At 37.3% G+C, this 20598-nt stretch overlaps 1 protein-coding gene across 1 annotated transcript in view; it reads right to left on the minus strand.

Annotated features, from left to right (window-relative positions):
• Window positions 1–20598, minus strand: part of GPR149 (G protein-coupled receptor 149) — a 39034-nt gene that overhangs the window by 16462 nt on the left and 1974 nt on the right. The window contains exons 2-3 of the mRNA XM_026668166.2: window positions 19197–19389; window positions 12096–12547 (exon numbers count right to left, since the gene is read on the minus strand). Of these exons, the coding sequence (XP_026523951.1) occupies window positions 12096–12547; window positions 19197–19389 (645 nt within the window). The remainder of the gene's footprint in view (window positions 1–12095; window positions 12548–19196; window positions 19390–20598) is intronic.

Here is a 20598-nt window from a genome sequence, read left to right on the forward strand (position 1 = left end):
TTCAAGACTATTTATCTTTGATGAATTTTTAAAATGCTAGCTATTTGGAATTTAAATTATTCGTTATCTTTAATAATTGCTTAATGACCTATTGGGAAAATCACTGGGAATTGGGCAGCACATAATTAAACAAATTATTGTAAATTCAATATACGAAAGCAAGAAATCATATATAACTAACCTAATAAATAAATTAATAGGCAAATGAGAAAGTTGCTTTTTTCTTTTTTCCATACTACCAGAGCTGTGAACAAAATGTGATGGATCTACAACTTTGTTTTTTGAATCCTTGTGATGAAATATATTAAATTATGTGCCTAGATTTGTTTTCCTGATTGATAGTATATGGAGCTTCAATCTACATATATCTCAGTGCTGTAAGAAGTAGTATGCTTATGTCCTCAAATAAAACAAAGAATCCTGCACAGAACGTGCCGTTCTTACTAATATGAGTGATGTAGCTTCAGGTAGAAGTCTGCTGAAAATTAATTTCTGAAAATGAGTGTGACACTTTGAAAGATTCCCCCCAGAAACCAACGTCACACTAATTAATAGCTAAATTTCAGCAAAGACTCCTTTTGATCAAGCCTTGTTGTTGCCAAAGCTCTACTTAAATGAAGAATTGCTATAATATAATAAAACTTTCCTGAAGGAATAGAGTACAAGGCCCAATCAAATTCATTTTGCTTAATGTATATGTCCTGAATTAGTTTTCCCATTAGAGAAAAATTCTAGTGAACAATCATGAGAGAGGCACTAACAGCATCAATTTTGCAAGTTCAAGATGACCCTGAGAGAAGGGTGGAGGAAAAGGCTGGTAACACAGCCCATTTCTTTAGTAAAGTGCCGAGTTCTTTAGTTGTTATTTCTTTAGTTCAGTGCTGAGAAGGGAATGCACAGTGCCCTATGCAGAGTGCTAAGTCTAGTTTGAAAGTCCCTTAAACAGGGGAGCTCCAGGCAAGAATCAAGTGGACAGCTGAGTCCCAGTAAGGCATTTATTCTCCACCATCCTCTGTTAATAAACTTCTTGAAGCAAACATGAAGTACATTACTATTTTCATTTCAAAACTCTTTAACAAGTAAAATATTATCATGGGAAAATCCATGTGCTTCCTCTGCCTCCGTATGTATGTATGTATGTATGTATGTATGTATGTATGCATGTATGTATACAGCGATCACTGACCTTCAACCTGATAAAAAAAGATAACAAAAATATTGTCATCCTACTTTTTTTAGTGGCCAAAAGTAGCATTCTGCTGAAGGAGTGGGCCATTTCAATGGAAGGATTCAGCAAGAGCCTGACATTTTTGGAATTAGTGCTGAAAAAGAAATAGTCTACATTCGAGTTAACTAAGAATGTGTATAGGACTTATTTATCAGAATACAGATCTGAGATTCATTTTCTAGAAGACAAATTGGTGAGGCTAGAAAGAAGTAATTTGCTTAACTTCCTAAGCAGAAAAAAAAGCCTGAGCTCCAATTGCAAAACCACATATTTCTGCTTCTAACAAACTTACTATTTAACAGCAGGAGAAAGGGGGCAAGAGCGAGGGTGGGAGGGAGGGAGAGATTGGCCTGGAAGACAATAGAACAGGAACAATTGAAGTAGTCCATTCTTAGCCATAATGTTAGAAATATGTGGGTTTAGGTTTGTATAATCCAAGATAATAGTCTTTGAAACTGCAAGGTAAGCTAGAGAAGAAGAGACAGGAATTTTATGCCACAAAGAGGTTCAAATGTATTTATTCAATTTTAATTTCAAAACTTCTTCCTATATTTTTTCAAGGCTTTCACGATAACCTAGTGGGTTTAATTAAAAGTCATTATGTCAAGTTCTTGATGAAGTTCCTTTCATTTTAAATGACATGGATCTATACCTGCTGTGTTCAAGGACTAGCAGCAGTCCTCCCTCTGGTCCGCCGCCTACGCAGGAGCGCCGATCGCTCCCATTGGCTGATGCCGTTTGACAGCCGGCTATAAAAGGGAGCTGTCAAACGGCATCAGCTGTCGCTGCCAGCTGGCTGTCAGATAGCCTCGGCAGCCGCGGCGACCCTTTATTCGTTAGAATAAAGCTTGTTAGCCTCAGCCTGGCTCCGTCTCTCTCTGTAACCGCTGCTCTACAACACTGGCGACGAGGATGGGATGCAGCAAAGACGACCAGGCAAGACAATTGAGCCGAAGTCACAATAAGAAAGAGCCGAAGCCGCTACGAGCTGATCGAAGTCACCGCCGCTGACGCTCTCCAAAGGGCGCAAACTTTAAAGCTCCCCAGCTGAGGAGCCGAACGCCTCTGACAGGTGCAGCCAGAAACGCTTTTCTAAAAGTGAAGATTCGAAGTTTCCTCAGTTGAGGAAACCGACGCTGCCACTCTAATGGCCTCAGATCCGACATTCCCTCAATTCCAGCTGGGGGCAGAGACATGGGAATCATATATGAGCAGATTCGAATGTTTTTTAAATGCCATTGATTTGTCTGAAGCTACGGACCTGAGGAAAAGGTCCTATTTTTTAAGCTTCTGTGGGTCTACAGTTTTTGACACAGCCTCTGCACTAGTGTCCCCACGTTCTATAAAGGCTATTCCCTGGGATGAGTTGAGGGAAATCTTGTCAAACCACTATTCCCCCAGACCCTCTCAGATAGCTAGGAGACTGGCTTTTAGGAGGAGAATTCAAGCTGAAGGGGAAACTGTGAGTCAGTACATGGCAGCATTAAGATCAGCTGCCATACACTGTGGATTTAGGGATTACCTTGAGGACATGCTGCTTGACCAAATTGTGGGAGGAGTTAAGGACCTAAAACTTCAGAGGCGGTTACTGGCTAAAAAAGATTTAACCCTAGCCTTAGCTATTGAGGAAGCTCAGGCTGCTGAGTTGTCAGAACTATCAGCAGCTGAAATTCAGGGAAACACCTCAAAGCAAGGGCAGGCTACAATCCACTATGATGAGGTCTCCCAAGAAGATGAGGAAGAACCTCTTGAGGTAAACCGCCTCACACGTCCAAGACCCCCCCTAGGCCCACCTAAGAAAAACAACAGCCAGACAACCAAACAGCAACCCCAGTGTATGAGCTGCGGGGGTAACCACCATAGATCAACTTGCAGGTTCAGAAACGTTATCTGTCTGAACTGCCAGAAGAGAGGGCACATAGCCAGGGTTTGCCAAGCCGAGCAGGCCTCCATACAAAGACCTCAAGCTTCTGCCTCCTTCCAAAGGCAAGTGGAAAATTGCTACACTTGTTACCACGCAAACAATACCACCCCTAGGTCTAACAAAATAAGCATTTCTCTTTTTATAGAAGGTAAGCCCTGCCGGATGGAGGTAGACACCGGGTCAGCCCTCTCCATCATCTCGGCCACCCTGAAGAAGTTGCTGCCTTCGCTCTCAAAGAAGAAGCTGATCAATTGCCACCTGGCTCTTCGAGACTACCAGGGGAAGACCATTCCAGTCCTGGGTAAGGGAAAATTCCTCATTCAATTCCAAAACTTTAGAGGTCACTTGCCACTGGTGGTTGTAGATGGTGCCCTTCCTAGCTTGCTAGGACTAGATTGGTTCCCTGCCCCTGGTGTTGGCCTCTGATGCCTCACCCTTTGGTATAGAAGCAGTATTGAGCCATAGGCTCCCAAATGGATCTGAGGCACCCATCGCCTATTTTTCAAGAACATTCTCTGCTGCAGAGAGGAACTATAGTCAGATCGATAAGGAGGCCTTAGCAGCTGTGGCTGCTGTAAAAAAATTCCACGAGTTTCTCTATGGCCATTTTTTTGAACTTGTAACGGATCACAAACCACTATTGGGACTGTTAGCTGGTGATAAGCAAGCCCCACAGGTGCTATCCCCGAGAATGACCAGATGGACTCTGTTTCTGGCCGCTTACTCATACACACTGGTACATCGCCCAGGGAAGAACCTGTGCCATGCAGATGCCCTCAGCAGATGCCCCCTGCCAACACCAGTCGAGGACCCAGCTCCCATCCACGCAATTTTCGATTGCAATGAACTTGACCTGCCAGTCTCAGCTGGGGATATTGCAGCACACTCCAAAAGAGACCATGTGATTTCCCAAGTCCTGGACTGGGTGGGTAGGGGGTGGCCTGATATTCAGTTCGCCCCTGAATTCATGCCATTTAAGACCCGCAGGCAGGAGTTGTCTTCACTACAGGGCTGCCTGTTATGGGGGACAAGGGTGGTCATACCACCCACCTTGCAAGAACCAGTTTTAAGGGCACTGCATGAGGATCATCCTGGCATCATAAGGATGAAGGCCTTGGCCCGCAGCTACATCTGGTGGCCAGGATTGGATGCCCGGATTGCCAACTGGGTGAGCACATGCCAACCCTGCCAGGCAACAAGAGCAGCCCCTCCAACAGCTGCCCCAACCAGATGGGAGGATACGGGGGCCCCTTGGGCCAGGCTGCATATTGACCTGGCTGGTCCCATGCAGGGGAGGACATTTTTGGTTGTTGTAGACTGCTTCTCCAAATGGGCTGAAGTGGCCTTGTTACCCTCCACCACGACGCTGGCTGTCACAAGGGCCTTGACCAGACTGTTTGTCACACATGGACTTCCTGGCACTTTGGTTTCAGATAATGGCCCCCAATTCAGTTCTAATGAGTTCGTCATCTTCGCAGCCAACCTGGGCATCAGACACGCTCTCACAGTCCCCTTTCACCCTGCAAGCAACGGGATGGCAGAAAGGGCTGTTAGGTCTGTCAAGGAACTTTTGGCCAAGCTAGGCCAAGCAGACTGGCACTCCAAACTGTCCACTTACCTACTCACGCAACACGCTACTCCATGCCCCACCACCAACAAGTCCCCTGCTGAACTTTTGATGGGCAGACGCCTCAGGACCACCCTGGACAGGTTGCACCCCCACTACGCTCCTAGCACACCACTGGCTTCTGACAGCCATGCCAGGGAATTCACCCTGCAAGACCTGGTTTATGCCAGGAACTATGCAGGGCACCCCTTATGGCTGCCAGGGCAGATAGTTTCTGTTACAGGGCCCAGGTCATACAGAGTCCTCCTGGAAGACGGTCGAATTTGGAGAAGGCACGTGGACCAGCTGAGGAGACGCTGGAATAGGCCTACTGCCAAAATCCCTGTCAAGCAGCTGCCGCAGCCGACCCGCCGAAGGACCTGGTCTACCAGCCGCCCGACAACCCAACCAACCGACCGCCGCGAGAGGACTCACCCGAGCAGCAGCCGGACAGCAGGTCTAGGATGGCCAACGACCCTCCGCAGGCTCCTGTCGCCGCCCGGGAGGAACAGGACTCGGTAGCAGCCGAAAAGCCCCTGGAACTACGAAGATCAGGCCGCGAGCAAAAGCGGCCGTCCTGGCTGCAGGACTATGCATGCTCGTGGCCAGGGGGAAGGAGTGCTGTGTTCAAGGACTAGCAGCAGTCCTCCCTCTGGTCCGCCGCCTACGCAGGAGCGCCGATCGCTCTCATTGGCTGATGCCGTTTGACAGCCGGCTATAAAAGGGAGCTGTCAAACGGCATCAGCTGTCGCCGCCAGCTGGCTGTCAGATAGCCTCGGCAGCTGCGGCGACCCTTTATTCGTTAGAATAAAGCTTGTTAGCCTCAGCCTGGCTCCGTCTCTCTCTGTAACCGCCGCTCTACAACAATACCATTGTTAAACTATGATGAAAGTTTGAGATTCATGGAATATTTCAGAATCAGAACTAGTCCCAACTTCCATTTTAATTTTGTTTAGCAATATTAGCTAAATAAAAGCTAATATTTATTTAGCAATATTAGCAAGAGACAATGCTATTATTATTAGTAGTATTAGTATTATTGAATTTATTTTCTCACTTGCTTAGTAGAAAAGCAATTTTTAGACACAATTATGTATTTTTAATCTATGTGCTCTATTGAAAATCATTCTTTTGTATGTGTTGCAGTGAACTGTTAATTAGAATGTTTTAAAGAAAAACCACAGGATAACATTTGTGATGTCACTAAAAGGGGAACAATTTTCTTCTCTCCATGATACATAAGGAACAACATTTATTCAAAAACTGAAAACAAAAAATGGCGATAAGGAAATTGTCATATACTCTGCAATTTACTAGAGTAATAAATCAGTCATTAATAAACCAATATCTATTTTTCCGTAGCCTCTGAGATCAGTTCTAATTTGTTTTTATTTTTGCCATTCTCCTGATTTTTTCAGGAAATATATAGCAAGCCAATGGTTACTTCTGGATTCAGAAGATAACCAATAACTTGCAGATAGACCTTGAATTTCAGCTACTCTACTGGAAGAGGGCATAATGTCAGTTACCTGAATTACACTTTTGAAAATATCAAATCAGAGACATGATAAATCAATAAACTGTAAGGCAGGGGAAGCAGAAAAATAGATGACAGATAGTATCCAAAATTGTGGATTTAACCTCTTAAATCAAAAGAAATTATAGCTGCTTCTGATCTACGCTGGTTTTTGCTGATGTCAGATCTAGCATTTCAAAAACTCTTACAAGGGGAATATTTTTCCATATGTTACTGTTCTGAAAATATTCTGATCTTTCTGGATTAGGAGGACTAACTGGTAATTCATGGACGTCAGCTCATGGTTAGATTGCAATTTGTTGTACCTGAAATTACCCTATATCATTTAGAAGCCACGTAACTTGGGAGAGAGAGATTCTATAGTAGAATAATCTGGATATTGAAGGAGTCACATTGGTGATCAGTTGGCTTCTAATTCAACCAGGTTTTTGTTTTATGGACTTACACTCATATTTTATAGTTATTTGCTTTTACTGTTGTTGCGAGCAGCTCAGAGTTAAGGTGGGCAATGATACAAACCTTTTAAATACATAAATTAAATAAATTATAGGAGTATTTAGGTGACCTATATACAATGGTGCACAAATCCTATAGCTTTTATATAAGAAATGTACTGCAGTGCAACCAACCTTTAATAAAGTAGGCAGGGGAGGGCAAAGAAATGACAACATGAAGCCCCAATTTAATTTCTAATTATTCATACAAAAATGGCTTATACTGAATCACAGCCTCTCTGTCCCAGGTAGGCAATCAAATAACATCAAGATTTTTTGGACTACAGGTATGACACTCTGTTTTAATGGACTGTACCTGTTAGAATTGGTAGAAATATTGTTTTTGAGACATTTTCATATCAGAATCCAAAGAGTTACTTAGGTGGTAATATTTATAGCAACATGGGTTTAAATTTATTCTAAGAAAATTTTCATAGAGTTGTGCTTTTAAATGAAAAGACTATAGCTATGCAACAAAACACATTAGTTGTGGCAGATGATATGATCTTGAAAAAAGCAAAGAAACCAACAACATGGTATCACAGCTTGTTTGTGTGTTTGTGAATCTTCTCTGTTAGGGATAACATTGTTTTACCCTAACTGTTTTGGGTAAAGATAATAAAATGATGAATCATGGTTTGTCAGATAAAGTGTATGTGATTTTAAGCTAAAGGAATGTAATTAAGGGTGCAGCTGTAAAAGTACTGTATAAGCAGCAAGGCACTCTCTGGCTCTTACTGGCTGGCTTATTGAAGACTGCGTTCTTGCTGGATCGGGGAGGAGAAGAAGTGTTGGATTAATTTGAAGATATTTCTCAACAGAGAGAAGATAAGTTTTGGACAGATTTATTATATGTGTACTGACACTGGCTATTCAACACAGACTTTGCAATTAGAGTATCCTCGACAAGACTTGACTGAATTTGGTATTTGACTAATGGACTGTTTATAATGACTATGCTATAATTCTTAAATGGAATAAATTATAATTTTGGATAGCACAAGCGTATCTGTATTTTTACTGCGTGTTAACTAGAAAACTTATCTCATACATTTACCTGTCTTCCTATCTGACTTCGCTGTACATTCTGTTTAGTTTGTTTTCCTTAACACCCGTTGGGAATCCAGGCTTAACATTCTCAGCTGTTATTTTTATGTTATTTTTATTGTTTTAACTCTGGGTGGTTTTAAATTGGTTTCAAAACAATAGATATTCCTTTTGTTTTCCTTAGGCGGAAGTGAGCTCAATGTCTGTTCCCAAAAAGATTTTGGTGTTTAGTTATTCCTCATTAATTTTTAATAGCAAATATTCCTGAAGTCGCTAAGTGCTTTGTATGTAGTCTTTTTTGCTCAGTACGGTGAGTTCCAGTATTTCTCCTTTCTTTGCCATGAAAAAACTATTTTCAATATTTAACTTGAGCAAAACAAATTTTTTTTCATAGTTGCACATTTTTATCTATCTAGAAAGTTTTTCTCATTTATGTATCCACGGTACATCAGTGAAAGTAGAAGGGTTTCTTCTTTGTGTGCAATGCCCTTCTCAACTACAGTTTCATAGAAGCTATATTTATCCAGTGAGGCAAACAAAGGTGATTGTGTCAATGGGAGGGTATGTGCGTGGGAAAGAATACGTTATCGCCTTGTTCTTATGTATCTCACACTTGCAGATCTAGCTTTCTGATTACATTATAGAATAATGACTTTCATAAGATGTCAGGTTTGAAGATCATAGAAGATGACTGCAGGTTGGTTTTAATAACTGAGGCTATTTCTGGCCTTAATAATGGTGGTGTTATTGTCATCTGGTATTTATCCTGACCACATAGTCTACTGTGAATGGTAGAGATGGAGGTAGAAGGAGGGACTTTTTTTAGTCTGTATGCATATTTGTGTTGGGGGGAAGTAATTTTGATTCTCATCCTATTCTATAAGTGTTTAATTTAGTTTAATTTCAGTGAGATATCTCTGAAAGCCAATTTTGTCTTTTGGGGAGTGGTGAGATAATGATAGTTTTGTTTCTTTCTCTCCTGCTTTTTCTCTCGCTAGATGAATGTGGAGCTTGCACATTTGAAAATATTTCTTTAATACAATCAGTTTTCCTTCTGTGAACTGATGGTTTCAAATGTTCAGCTTTGTAGTTTGCCCTTAGAATTTATAAATTATGGAATCCAAACTCAGAAAGAAGAAGAAATCTCAGAAGTGTAATTTTTTAAGTGGAGTAATGGAAATTTGCACCACAAAAATGATAATATGTAAAACTATACTGACAGAAAACACTAATTTGTAAAATATGGTTAACAAACCACAATATCCATGTTTCCATGTCCATGTTTCCATAAGATACTAGACTAAGACAGTTAAGTCTTAGCACGTCACATAACATACTAAGACATAATGAACATGTGTTCATTTACATGTACAAGCAAGGTTTTGTCAAAATAGTATGTAAGCCATGACTTAATAGCCTATTCAGTCTTTGCTAAAGATACAATAGCATTTGTTCATTTGGATAGTGAAAAAATATTGCTTGATATTCTCTCTGAATAGATGTGGATAAGATTTTTTAAAAAATCCAACAGATTACATTATGGTCTTTCTATTATAGACAAAAGCTGAAAAACAGGCTTCTAAAAGTTGTCGATATTTTACAAGACTTCCAAAATATTTGAACAGGTATGCAATGAGACAACATAGCTCAAAGTTACTCAGAACATAACTGCATTTGAGTATCATAATGAAAATCAAATAAAGGTCAGCCTTCCCAAGACAATTATTGTCAAATGGATAACACTAAACCATCACATTTTTAATTTAAATTATGGGACAGTGTCCAAACATATAAACCAAAACAATTTCTTTTGAACCTGGGGCTGGGATGATTTAGTGGATAATACAGTTTTTAAAATGAGTGTTTTAGTGTGTCCCCATTTTAAAAAGTTGTTGACATAACAAAGAAATGGAAGTTGTTGACATATTAAAGAAATGGAAGCTGAAAAAATGCACCATTTGGGGTAAATTGTCCAGTTTATTCTGTTCTGTCTATTCTACCTATTTTTCCAATCTACAATTTACAAAAGGTGTATCCAGCCTGTGGCCATAGGCTGCATGCATCCCTGGATAGCTAGTAATGCAACTCCACAAGATTTTATAAATTTATAAAGATTTGTAAAAATAAATAAAGGCAGTTTGTTATTTATATACATTAATTGTATTATATATTTTATATGTGGTCCTGGGCAACTTCTTTTCAGTCAATGTGGCCCAGATAATCCAAAAGATTGGACATGCATGGTCTGCAACCTATCTTGTGCATCATTATTGCTTGCTTTAAAGACTATTTTCTTTATTTTTTTCCCCACAGCAGGAAAGTACTTTTTTTAAAAAAAAGTATTTTCTTTATTTTTTTCCCCACAGCAGGAAAGTATTTTTTTTTTAAAAAAAGTATATTTCTACATTTTGGAACATAGAAATAGAGCTAGGATTGAGTGTTGCATGTCAAATATTAAAATCAATTTAATTTAAACCAGAAGTTAATTAAAAAGAAAGTCCCAGCCCTTGGACTATGGGCTGAAAGCTTATAAAATAAACGCTCTTGGCTCAAAATCAACTTGAACAGGATTAAGTATCAGGTAAAAGCTCACATTTCTAGGCATTGGTCCAAATATTTACTACTTTTAAACATGAGGGTTGAAGTGAAATCAACTCTACAAATGCCACTTTTCCAGCCTTTTTTCTGTGAGTTTTGTTTCTGATACCTCTACTACTTAAAATTGCCAGACAAGCAACCAAATCTTACTCAGAAGGGGCCAAGTTTCACTAATATATCCACTAATATATCTACCCACCCTGGCATCCACAAACGTTTTTCCAGTGAGTGGCTAAGATCTACTAAGCCAATCTGTCTCAACATAACTTCTCCACAGGTTCTTACCTGTCCACAGTTCCTGATTAGAATACATGGAAGCTAATTTGCTGCCATATCCTTATCTGCACTATATCTGTCTTCAAAGAGGTACAAAGGAAATATCCTTTTAAAAATCATTGGAATGAAAGTATTCAGTCCAAACTCAGCAGAGGTGAGTAAAAGATCTATAATTCCTGGTATTTTATATTATTATCCTTGAAAAAGTGAAGCAGCTGCAGATGTTTTTATGTTTCTCTTTATAGTTGGAAGTTTGTTTTTTTTTTCAAAATCAGGTGAAGAAAGTTGAAGCTGCTTAAATTAAACATTTTCCCTCTTAAAGCACACATTCAAATTGAATTATGCCTTCTTTGAATTATACTTACATTTGAATGAATTCAGTAATAATCCTATCCTATGCTAATCTGCAACATAGCTAAATTAAAATATCTCTGATTTACTATTTTCCAGTGAAGTATATTGGAATGCATTCTACTATGCTGAGTATATTGCCTTGACCGATTTGTAATTTAGAACATCGCTATGTTTTTTACGAACCTGACTAGCAAAGTGTCTTATCACTTAGTTTAGACCCTGAAATTCTTAGCACTTGTTACACTTACAAACAACTCAGCACATGCAACTTTTTGCTGCCAACCACACAACTTTTGAATGATATACTTCCCAAAGTAGACAGGGCCAAGACAAAGAAGTGAGCAGGTCAAGGACCATAACTAAATTTGATTTGTTTATATTTGAGATGAAATTAAGTGCCGTATTTTTTTCCATCTATAAGATGATACTTTTTCTTAAAAATATTTACCTAAAAATGGAAGGGCATCTTATATACAGGAAACTGAGAGGAGAACCATGGTTGCAAAACTGCCGATACCTAATCTATGCAAACTAGCCTCATGAGCAAAACTTCCAATTGCAGAAACAAGATAACAGGTTTCCTACAGTCATGAGCCTTATGTAACTGCCGTCAGCTGATACTGAGGAAAGTGTGTAGCCAGTGTCAGGATGTGACAGGGAGCGGTAATGTCAGAATGTTCTGAGCCCATAAAAATGTCAGAAAATAAAAAAATAAATACCAGTACCGTGAATGTCTTACTCTGCAAAATAAATGTCTTCTATTTAATGTTTAAAATATTGATTTCAGAATTTTGGGAAAGTGGGTGTGTGTGCTCTACATGGGGGCATCTTATAAATGGAAAAAGATGGTTAATATAATTGTTATGATTACTCCCCATACACTTAATCATCTCACTTTGTTTCATTTTAAAAATTGTACATTACTGGAAAGTTTTGAAAGTTCCCTGGAATAACATTCAAAAAGGTTTTAAAAAAGTCCCCAAGTTATGAACCTTGGACATAAAAGATTTCAGTACTAAATTACACACTACCTGTCGAGGGGTCCTTTCGGACTTACTTCTGCACCACTCCCAGTCAGAGAGTTCTGGTTTCCGGCCTTCCTCATGAGACAACCTTCTTTCTGGTCCTTCAAAAAAAGGTCCTTTTTCAATATTCCGGACCTCTTCTTTTTTATATGACATTTTGTCAGACATTAGGCAGTCTATGAATTTATCCTTGCTTAAGTCTTTCCTGGTATCTATGCTGTCAATGTTGTTGCAACCAGCGACATTTTTACATGTGGAACTGTCCACTATGGAAATGGTGCTGAACTCCATTTTGCTACTTTCTTTTTGAGTTCCTTTTGTGTTCTCACAATCGCAATTGAGCAAGCTGTGGTAGGATATTGAATTGCTATCATCACTGTGGCGATTGTCCTGGGATATCTTATAGATTCCATAACCTTGTTGAAAGGACAAATTGAACTCAAAGTCTCTTCTTTTGGCTAAAGAAAAAAAAGTAAATAATTGCATTAAAACAGCTAGAAATCAGCAGGACAGTTAATAGTAATTTTTTAATCAAAATATATATTTTAAACAATGTTTCAAAACATTAAATGACAAAATAGAAAGTAGTTGAAGCCAAAGTGTGTTTTCACAACAGTCTTTACTGGGGCAGGGAGTAGGTCAGTATATTATATAGCTCTACAGAGAATCATTAAAACTGCCCAGAATATCATTGGGCTCCAGCTACTGGCCCTGGACAACATCTTTGCATCTCCCTGTTTGAGGAAGTTGCACAACATTCTCAGAGACTCTTCCTATCCTGCTTACAATCTTTGTGAACTCTTGCCTTCTGGCAGAAGATATAGAACAATTAAAACTTGGACCACACATATTCTGAATAGTTTTTATCCCAGAGCTATAATTGCACTTAATGAACTTAAGGACCACCATCAGTGAGCTGTTGTGTGGGTGCTTGTGTGTTTTAGGAGGTGGGAAATTTGATGGCTGGGGGTGTGTTTGGGGATTGTCATGTGTGTGCATGTTGGGTCTGGTCTCTGGATGTTATGTGAATTTCTATGTGTATACTGTGTATATACGTACAATGACATACAATTTACTGTGTATATATGTACAATGATGCACAATGACAATAAAACATTATTATTATTATTATTATTATTATTATTATTATTATTATTATTATTATTATTATTATTATTATTATTATTATTGTATAAACACCACAATCCAATTAGCACCAGTCAGTAGAGGAAATTAGTTTTAGCTGTAAACAGACATCAATATTCATTACTGTGCAAACTGTAACAAAGGTTAACAAAAGGTTTACCTTTTCTTTCATTGCTGGCAAGAAGATAAAAGTTCTAAAGTGATTGCTCTAAGGAACTCTTCTCTTACTTTCCCTTTGCTTTTTATTCCCTTGCCTTGCAGCTCATAGAGAGATTAAATAGATGAAGACATAGGCTGAGGTGGATAAGCCTTCCCCAGCTGTCCTCTGACAGAAATGTTGACCAGGGCAACAGATTTATTTTTATGGTTAAAAAAAAAGGAGCAGGAAGTAATTATCTCCCAGACAGTGTGGCAACTGGGCAACCATCCAAAAAAGCTGTCCTTCATTTGATCATGTGCAGTGGATGCATAGAGGTAAATCAGTCATACAGTCATTAAGTGAAATCAATGAGTTTTATTCTAGTGAGTGTGTTTAAAATTGTATTAAACGTAATAAAGGTATTTTGCACATTTATTGTACATATTTATTTATGACTTAAAGAGAGGCATATCATAACATTTGGAATGTGAAGTAAAAATTTCTTAGAACAAGAGCACAGTTATTTCCCAGATATTAGGAAACACTTCTAATGTTGGTTCTATTAGGAACTGTACACTCTTTGAAAGTCTGTTAAATTTACACTGGAAATAAATGACCTTATTGTAATAGAAATAATATAAAAGTAAATTCTAATTTGACTTGGAGCTAGCATTAATAATATTCTGAATAATATCCTGAAAAAGAAAATATTGTTATATATTTGTACAATATATATTATAATATAGTAATATACTATTACTATACTTTTTGATAAAATATATTACACAATTTCCTATCCTATCTATCCAATCCTATCCTATCCTATACTAGTTTTACAATTTTCTGCATATTATTTTGTTGGTTTAATGATTCAGCCTTTAACTTGTTTTCAGGGCTTGGATATAGTTTTATTTCAGTTACACACGTCCAATATATACCGCCACATACAAAGCCTGCAACATTCTAATGAGTAGCAGATCTAAAATGAATCAATGAGGTTTACTTTTTGGTAACTTAATATAGCATTGCAGCAAAGTAAATTAACCGCTGATGTAAACTTAGTTTCACCCTCATATTTGTTGTTTAAGACAATTAACTCTGAAAATATTCTGATAAAATTGAAACGATATAAATTAGTCACCTTGAATTCAAAGGGAATTAAATATAAGTAAGTAATAGGATTTTCATTTTTATCATAATGTGATGCTTCTTGAAAGTAATACAAGTAGGAAAAAGGACTTCTGAAAGGACTACTCTTGCTGGTAGAGATAAATGATAAAGTTAAGAGTAATATACAAAGCAGTGAAGCAAGCATAAAGAAAGCTAACCTGCCTAAGAGAAGAAAATCCAAAATTAAATCTGGAAAAAGGCAATAGCAAACCACTTCATATTTTATCAAGAAAACATTATAGGCAATGTTAAAACATTGGGAAGAGTGCCAGGTGATGAGACTCCTAGTATGGGAAATACTTCTCTGGTTACTGAGGAAGAGTAAACTTCCATAGGTAAATGGAAGAAATGCAATAATGGAGAGGAAGTGTTAATAAATAAACACATGAAAAAATATGTATTGCTAACCTCTTTTTCAAGTAACATAAATACAGATTATACATAGTACATGGACATAACTGGGTGTACAATAGCAGAATCAAACAAACTATAATTAGAAAAAAAGATTGAAAAATGCAATCCAGTGCAATCCAGGTGGCCAAGCAGTTTCAGAAAGAAATTGAGGGAGATACTATAAATATTTGGGTTAAAGGTAAAAAGAACATGGAAAGAAAAATAGAAGTATTAAAAAAAATTAACAAGAATTCACAAGGAATCACAGGAAAATAATACCTAGGTAGCAATATTTAGAACTAATCACAAAAGAGATATATTTGAATCAAATAAGGTCGAAGGAATATGAAAACAATAATTATAATAATAGAATTATAATTCCATATAATTATAGAAAGCATTTTCAGAATATGTTCAAGAACCAGTCAGGTATGATAGAAAGTAAATCAGGCATCAGATAAGAAAACAGTGAAGCAAGTTAATACATATTTGCACTGATTAAAATTGCAGGAGAAGAAACAGTCACTATGCTAACAGTTCTCTGTTAATAAATATAAAACAAGATTTTATAGCCTAAAGGTTATAAAATATTGGTGAATATACCCATGCTGACATGGTTGATTAATTCCTGATGCAAGCAAAGTTCAATTTGAAATTTTACAAAGAAGATGTCTACACAGATTTTTACAAATAAATCAGATTATTTTCTTTGTCTCTGATGATTCTTCTGAGGAACTTTTACATTAAACAAGAAGTTGTTGCAGAAACCAAATTTGAAGAAAAATAATGAATAGGAAAAGGAAAGAGACAAGGATACATCTTGTTCCCATGCATGTCTAATAGATGTTTAGTGTTTTAAATAGTAAATGAATGGAAAGATTAGCCATTCTCCTGTTTTGATTCTAGATAAGAATTTAAGATGTGAGAACATTGTCAGCAGAGAGTGAGACAACTCTCACAATGAAAATATGCATTGTGAAAAATCTGGGTTAATGTTATTATTAATGGTAAAGGATTTGAAGTGATAATTTTGTTTCCTTGGGCTCAAGGATAGATAGACAAGGTCAGTGTGCTGTAGAATAAAAAGCAGATTAATCCTAATGAGGAAGGCACTGATAGTGTCATGAAAGGATAGTTCTATGACAACAAAAATCAGAACAATTACAATTATAATCTTTCCAGTGGCAATATATGGCTGTGAAAACTGCTTTTGAAAAAGAAAGAGAAAGAAGATAATTGCCATCAAATTATAGATCTGAAAATTATTACTAAGAAAATCATGGATTTTAAGAAGAACTCATCGATCCTTGCTATCCCAAAATGAATTAGGAATACCATTTTATGTTTGGAGATGGATTTAGATTTGGTGGAGCTTGGCTTTTATTTGTCAAATTTTGACTAAAAATAATTTTCTTCCCTATAAGTCTAGCCCCTTTAGCCTTCAGGGACTGCTTTAAATCAGTGTGGCTTAAGAAAGCTACTGATAAAATCCATTTATTGAATTTTTCAATGGAAAGCCTCCTTAGGCTTTGAAAATGCCAGACATGTTGTCAAGCCATAGATATTGTTATTACAAGTAATCTACAGTTAAATTCACAGTCTAAGCCTGGTGATAACTTAATAATTCAACTTCTAAGGACTAAGAAGTTTAAAGATAGTGCCTAAATATATAGGCAGTTCTAAGCAAGGTGAGTTTTTTGATGTTATTGTGAAACAACAAGGGTCCAATAAATAAAAAAAATTCCAAATACTGAGGGAGTCCTTTGGGTATTGCTCTGAGAGATCCAATCATGATTGGGATAAGTACAGATTTATTTTTTTTCAAAAGTATATAGTATTGTGGTTTGATGCAGTCAGCCAGATATTCAGACTGTTATTATTATTATTTACATTTATTGGCCACCCAATTCCAGGGAACACAGATCTTCAATCTACAGTAATTCAGGGTTTCCCAAACTGTGAGGTGTACCTTCCATGGAGAGATTTGAACAGGATCTGGGGAGGTATGAAGAACCTTTTAGTTACATTGTTATAATAAACCTATATTTCCTATAATTTCCTGTATTATTTTCGTTTTTCGTTTATGTTTGTTTTGGTCTTTGGATTTTTAGGAGAGGTGTGTACATTAAAATAAAGAAAGATATGGTGACAAAAAGTTTAGGAACCCCTGATCTAGTCTAATGTCTAGTTCTAAAATTTGGGAAATATTTCCAAGTGGGATTCTACCATTACAATATCAAAATAACCAAACTAGATGCACTGCCAACGTTAGTCATCTTTGGATGGTCAAAGAATACTGAAGTGTATCACCACCTATACCCATGTAGAGATAGTTCATTATAGCCATATGTTCCTCTGTTGTTCCTCTAATAAGGACTCTAGGATGACTCTCAAACACTTCATCCTAAAGACATTTGGGGACAGAGAGCACAACTTGTATTTATTGGTTCTCTTAACTGAGAAGAACCCGTGTATCCTCCTAGGTTGCTCATTTCTACATGTACTAATCATTGTAACTGTAGTTGAAGATCCTGACTTATTTACTTTCTGATGCTTTATGTTATTTTATTCTATAATTATTGCACATTTATTCCCATACTTTTAAATTCTGTGGTTCATTCTTACTTCTTGTTATATATGTTATATCTATATAGACTTATCAATTGATATATATGTGTATTTATATTCACTTATTTTTAAGGCTTTAATTTATTTATTTCTGGCATTATGATTGTAATAAGGTTATTTGTTTTGAATCCTGGGCCCAGGAAAGTCTGATTCCTCCCTTGAGAAACAGCAAACAAAAACTCATATACTTTGGGAATGTGATATAAGTGGATGATGGACTAGAGCTACGTTCTCTATGTTTAGAAGTATGGGACAACTAGAGAAATGGGAAGACAACTAATAAAGTAGATAGAAGGAATCAAAGAAATTATACCATAGGTTTCTTGGGGAAGAATGTCGAGGTGTTGAACATTTGTTCATGCAGTTCTCAGGAATAAGATTGACTTACTGTTACCTAACTAACATGTTAATTATCTAACTGAATGTCTTCAATTTAAGTCTATTTTTTCTGATTTTGTTTGTTTGTTTGTTTGATGTGTAATTGGCTTGGAATTCAACTTCTGCTACATTTTTTCTGTCTAACTGACTTTAATTCTTCATATTTTATTTTCTGTAGTGATTCAGGAAGAACGATGAACATAAAAGCCATCTCTTCAATTGTGGTTCAATCACCATCTATGCTTGAATCCCAGAGTTATATTGAATAGTTCCATCTACATCCTTTTTGATGTTAAACTAGTACTTATGCACTATTACTAATAACAGTATTAGTTTGTTTTCCTGCTCTATGCAAAAGAATGAAATAATATTTCAGTCTTGCAACAGCTTAGTCCAGAAAGCTTTCTGCTCAGGAACTCATAAAACTCCTGTTCAATCAAGCTGCTTAAAATATTAAGTAATAAGTCTGGTGTAGTGGTTAAGGCATCAGGCTAGAAATCAGAAGAGTATGATTTCTAATCCCACCTGAGGTATAAAATCAACTGTGATCACGGGCCAGTCAGTTTCTCTCAGCTGTGGGAAGCAGCCAGTGGTAAACCACTCCCAAAATGTTGCTAAGAAAAATGCAGGGACCTCTTCAACACTGACACAAATACACACACAATAATACTTAAGGACTTCAACAGGGAAGACAGTAAGCTGCTTAAGTGTCAGCCTCTAACATTATTTGTATTCATAAGAAGGTTTCCAAGTTCAAATAGCTCATACACAGTAGGTGTTTTAAAAAAAATCAAAATGACAAGGAGCTGCAACAAATACTCTGGAGCTGTATCCACCTGCCCAGAAAAAGAAAGGGCTAATTAAATAGGGAATTAAATAGAGTGCTCCAAATAAATAGAAGGGAATGTGCACTTGACTTTCAGCTATCTTGTACATAACTATCTTGACAGCCACTTTGATGAAAGAAGAGTGTAAAACCATTGCAATATTTTTTTAAAAAAGGTCTTATTTTATGTAATGGATGTTGAACTTCTGTCAGCCAAAGATCAGATTGAACTTCCACTACCACAGTGGAGTCTGCATTTTAAAATAAGTCAGATCAGGTCCAAAGAAAGTATTCTAGTGAAAAATGTTGAAATGATATAAAATGATAGATTTTACATCCCTTTGGATCTGCACTATGAGACACAAAGACTTGATAATGTCCCTTTGGAAGAAGCAGGGTAACTTCTTTCCCCACCCTTCCTACTTACCTTTGTTTTCCTCTGATGACACTGTATAGATGCTCTTTCTACAATTGATAATGCAGCCACAAGGCAGGTGACTCCAGCGCTCTGACAAGACAAACATCGGAGTGACAGTGACAGCTAGCAAAGTTAGCAGGAAGCTGAATATCTCAAAGGAAAGATTGTGAAACCCAACAGTGTATTGAACAACCATTTGTATCTGAAAGAGAGAAATTAAGCAACAGACAGCTGGCTTGTACAGAAGTGATCACATATTATACTCCATCTCCTAAATACTTGCTGCATAGGTTTTCCCAGACTTGAATATTAGCATCTTAGAAAACAAAGATATAATCCAGAAATGTGTACAGGACTCTTCTAAACCTGCTCCTCACAAATAAATGCCACTGAGTTTGGTAGAGCTGACTTTTACTTAGCATTGAAATGTATATCTGACATATGTTGCAATCCTATAGAAGTAGTACAAGTGAGCCCATTCCTCCCAACAACCTCATTTACTTGGTGATAATCTTCTACAATCCACATAATATGGTGGACAAAACCAAAGCCAAAAGTAGCCAAACACAAAATTGCACACACTGTATCATCACATTCACCAAACATATTTATCAGCCCACTTATCTCTGTTCTGCTCATGGTAAAGCTAAGACCCAGATTTGGATTGCCCATGGTCCATTAGACATGACCTAATGTTCTTTGTCAGGCTCATCCAGTAGCTTATACAGATATTTGTCTGAGGATGTATTTACAGGGCCATTGCAAAATAATGCATGCAACAACAAACAATCTCTGCTGCCTATCAAAAGGCATCCCAAACCATTTGGTCTTTGAGATACAGCAGATAAACATTCCTGTTCTCCTGGAATTTGTCTCAACTGAGCTTCTGCATGTCTTTGAATCTTGACAGATGTCAAAAAGGAACTGTTCTAACACAAGTCCCATCTGTGTCTCTCAGAAATGCCAGTTGCTTCAAGTGAAACAATAAATATTGATGCCTGTTCTGTAGCAGAGAAGTAGCTTCAACCCTGAGCTATTAATAAAGGGCCATTTGAGTTATTGCAGGGAGGTGGAAAGGTACCCTTGAGAAGATCATGTTGATAGATGATTTGCACAGTGCTTTCATAATGCAGAGCTTCATAAATAAAGAATCTAGTCAGTGCCCCATGGATCTTACAATTTAAATCTCATCAGTAAGGGCAAAGGGAGGATTGCTAGAGGAGAAGGCTACAAGGGAAGAATGTGAGTGAATGCAGCTCTGACTACTGGAATGGCGAGTATACGTTGTTTCTGAAATAAATTCTTCAGTGTCTGGTAGGGCTTATTTCCAGGAAAGAGTACATAAGAATACACAAGTCTTAGACCAAATTGATGTAAAAAGTAAAGTCCATCAGTGAATGTAGGATTAGAA

This window comes from Notechis scutatus, chromosome 4, assembly GCF_049901735.1.
Source record: "Notechis scutatus isolate UNSWTSFEM ecotype Mainland chromosome 4, rNotScu1.2, whole genome shotgun sequence".
Classification (NCBI taxonomy): domain Eukaryota; kingdom Metazoa; phylum Chordata; class Lepidosauria; order Squamata; family Elapidae; genus Notechis; species Notechis scutatus.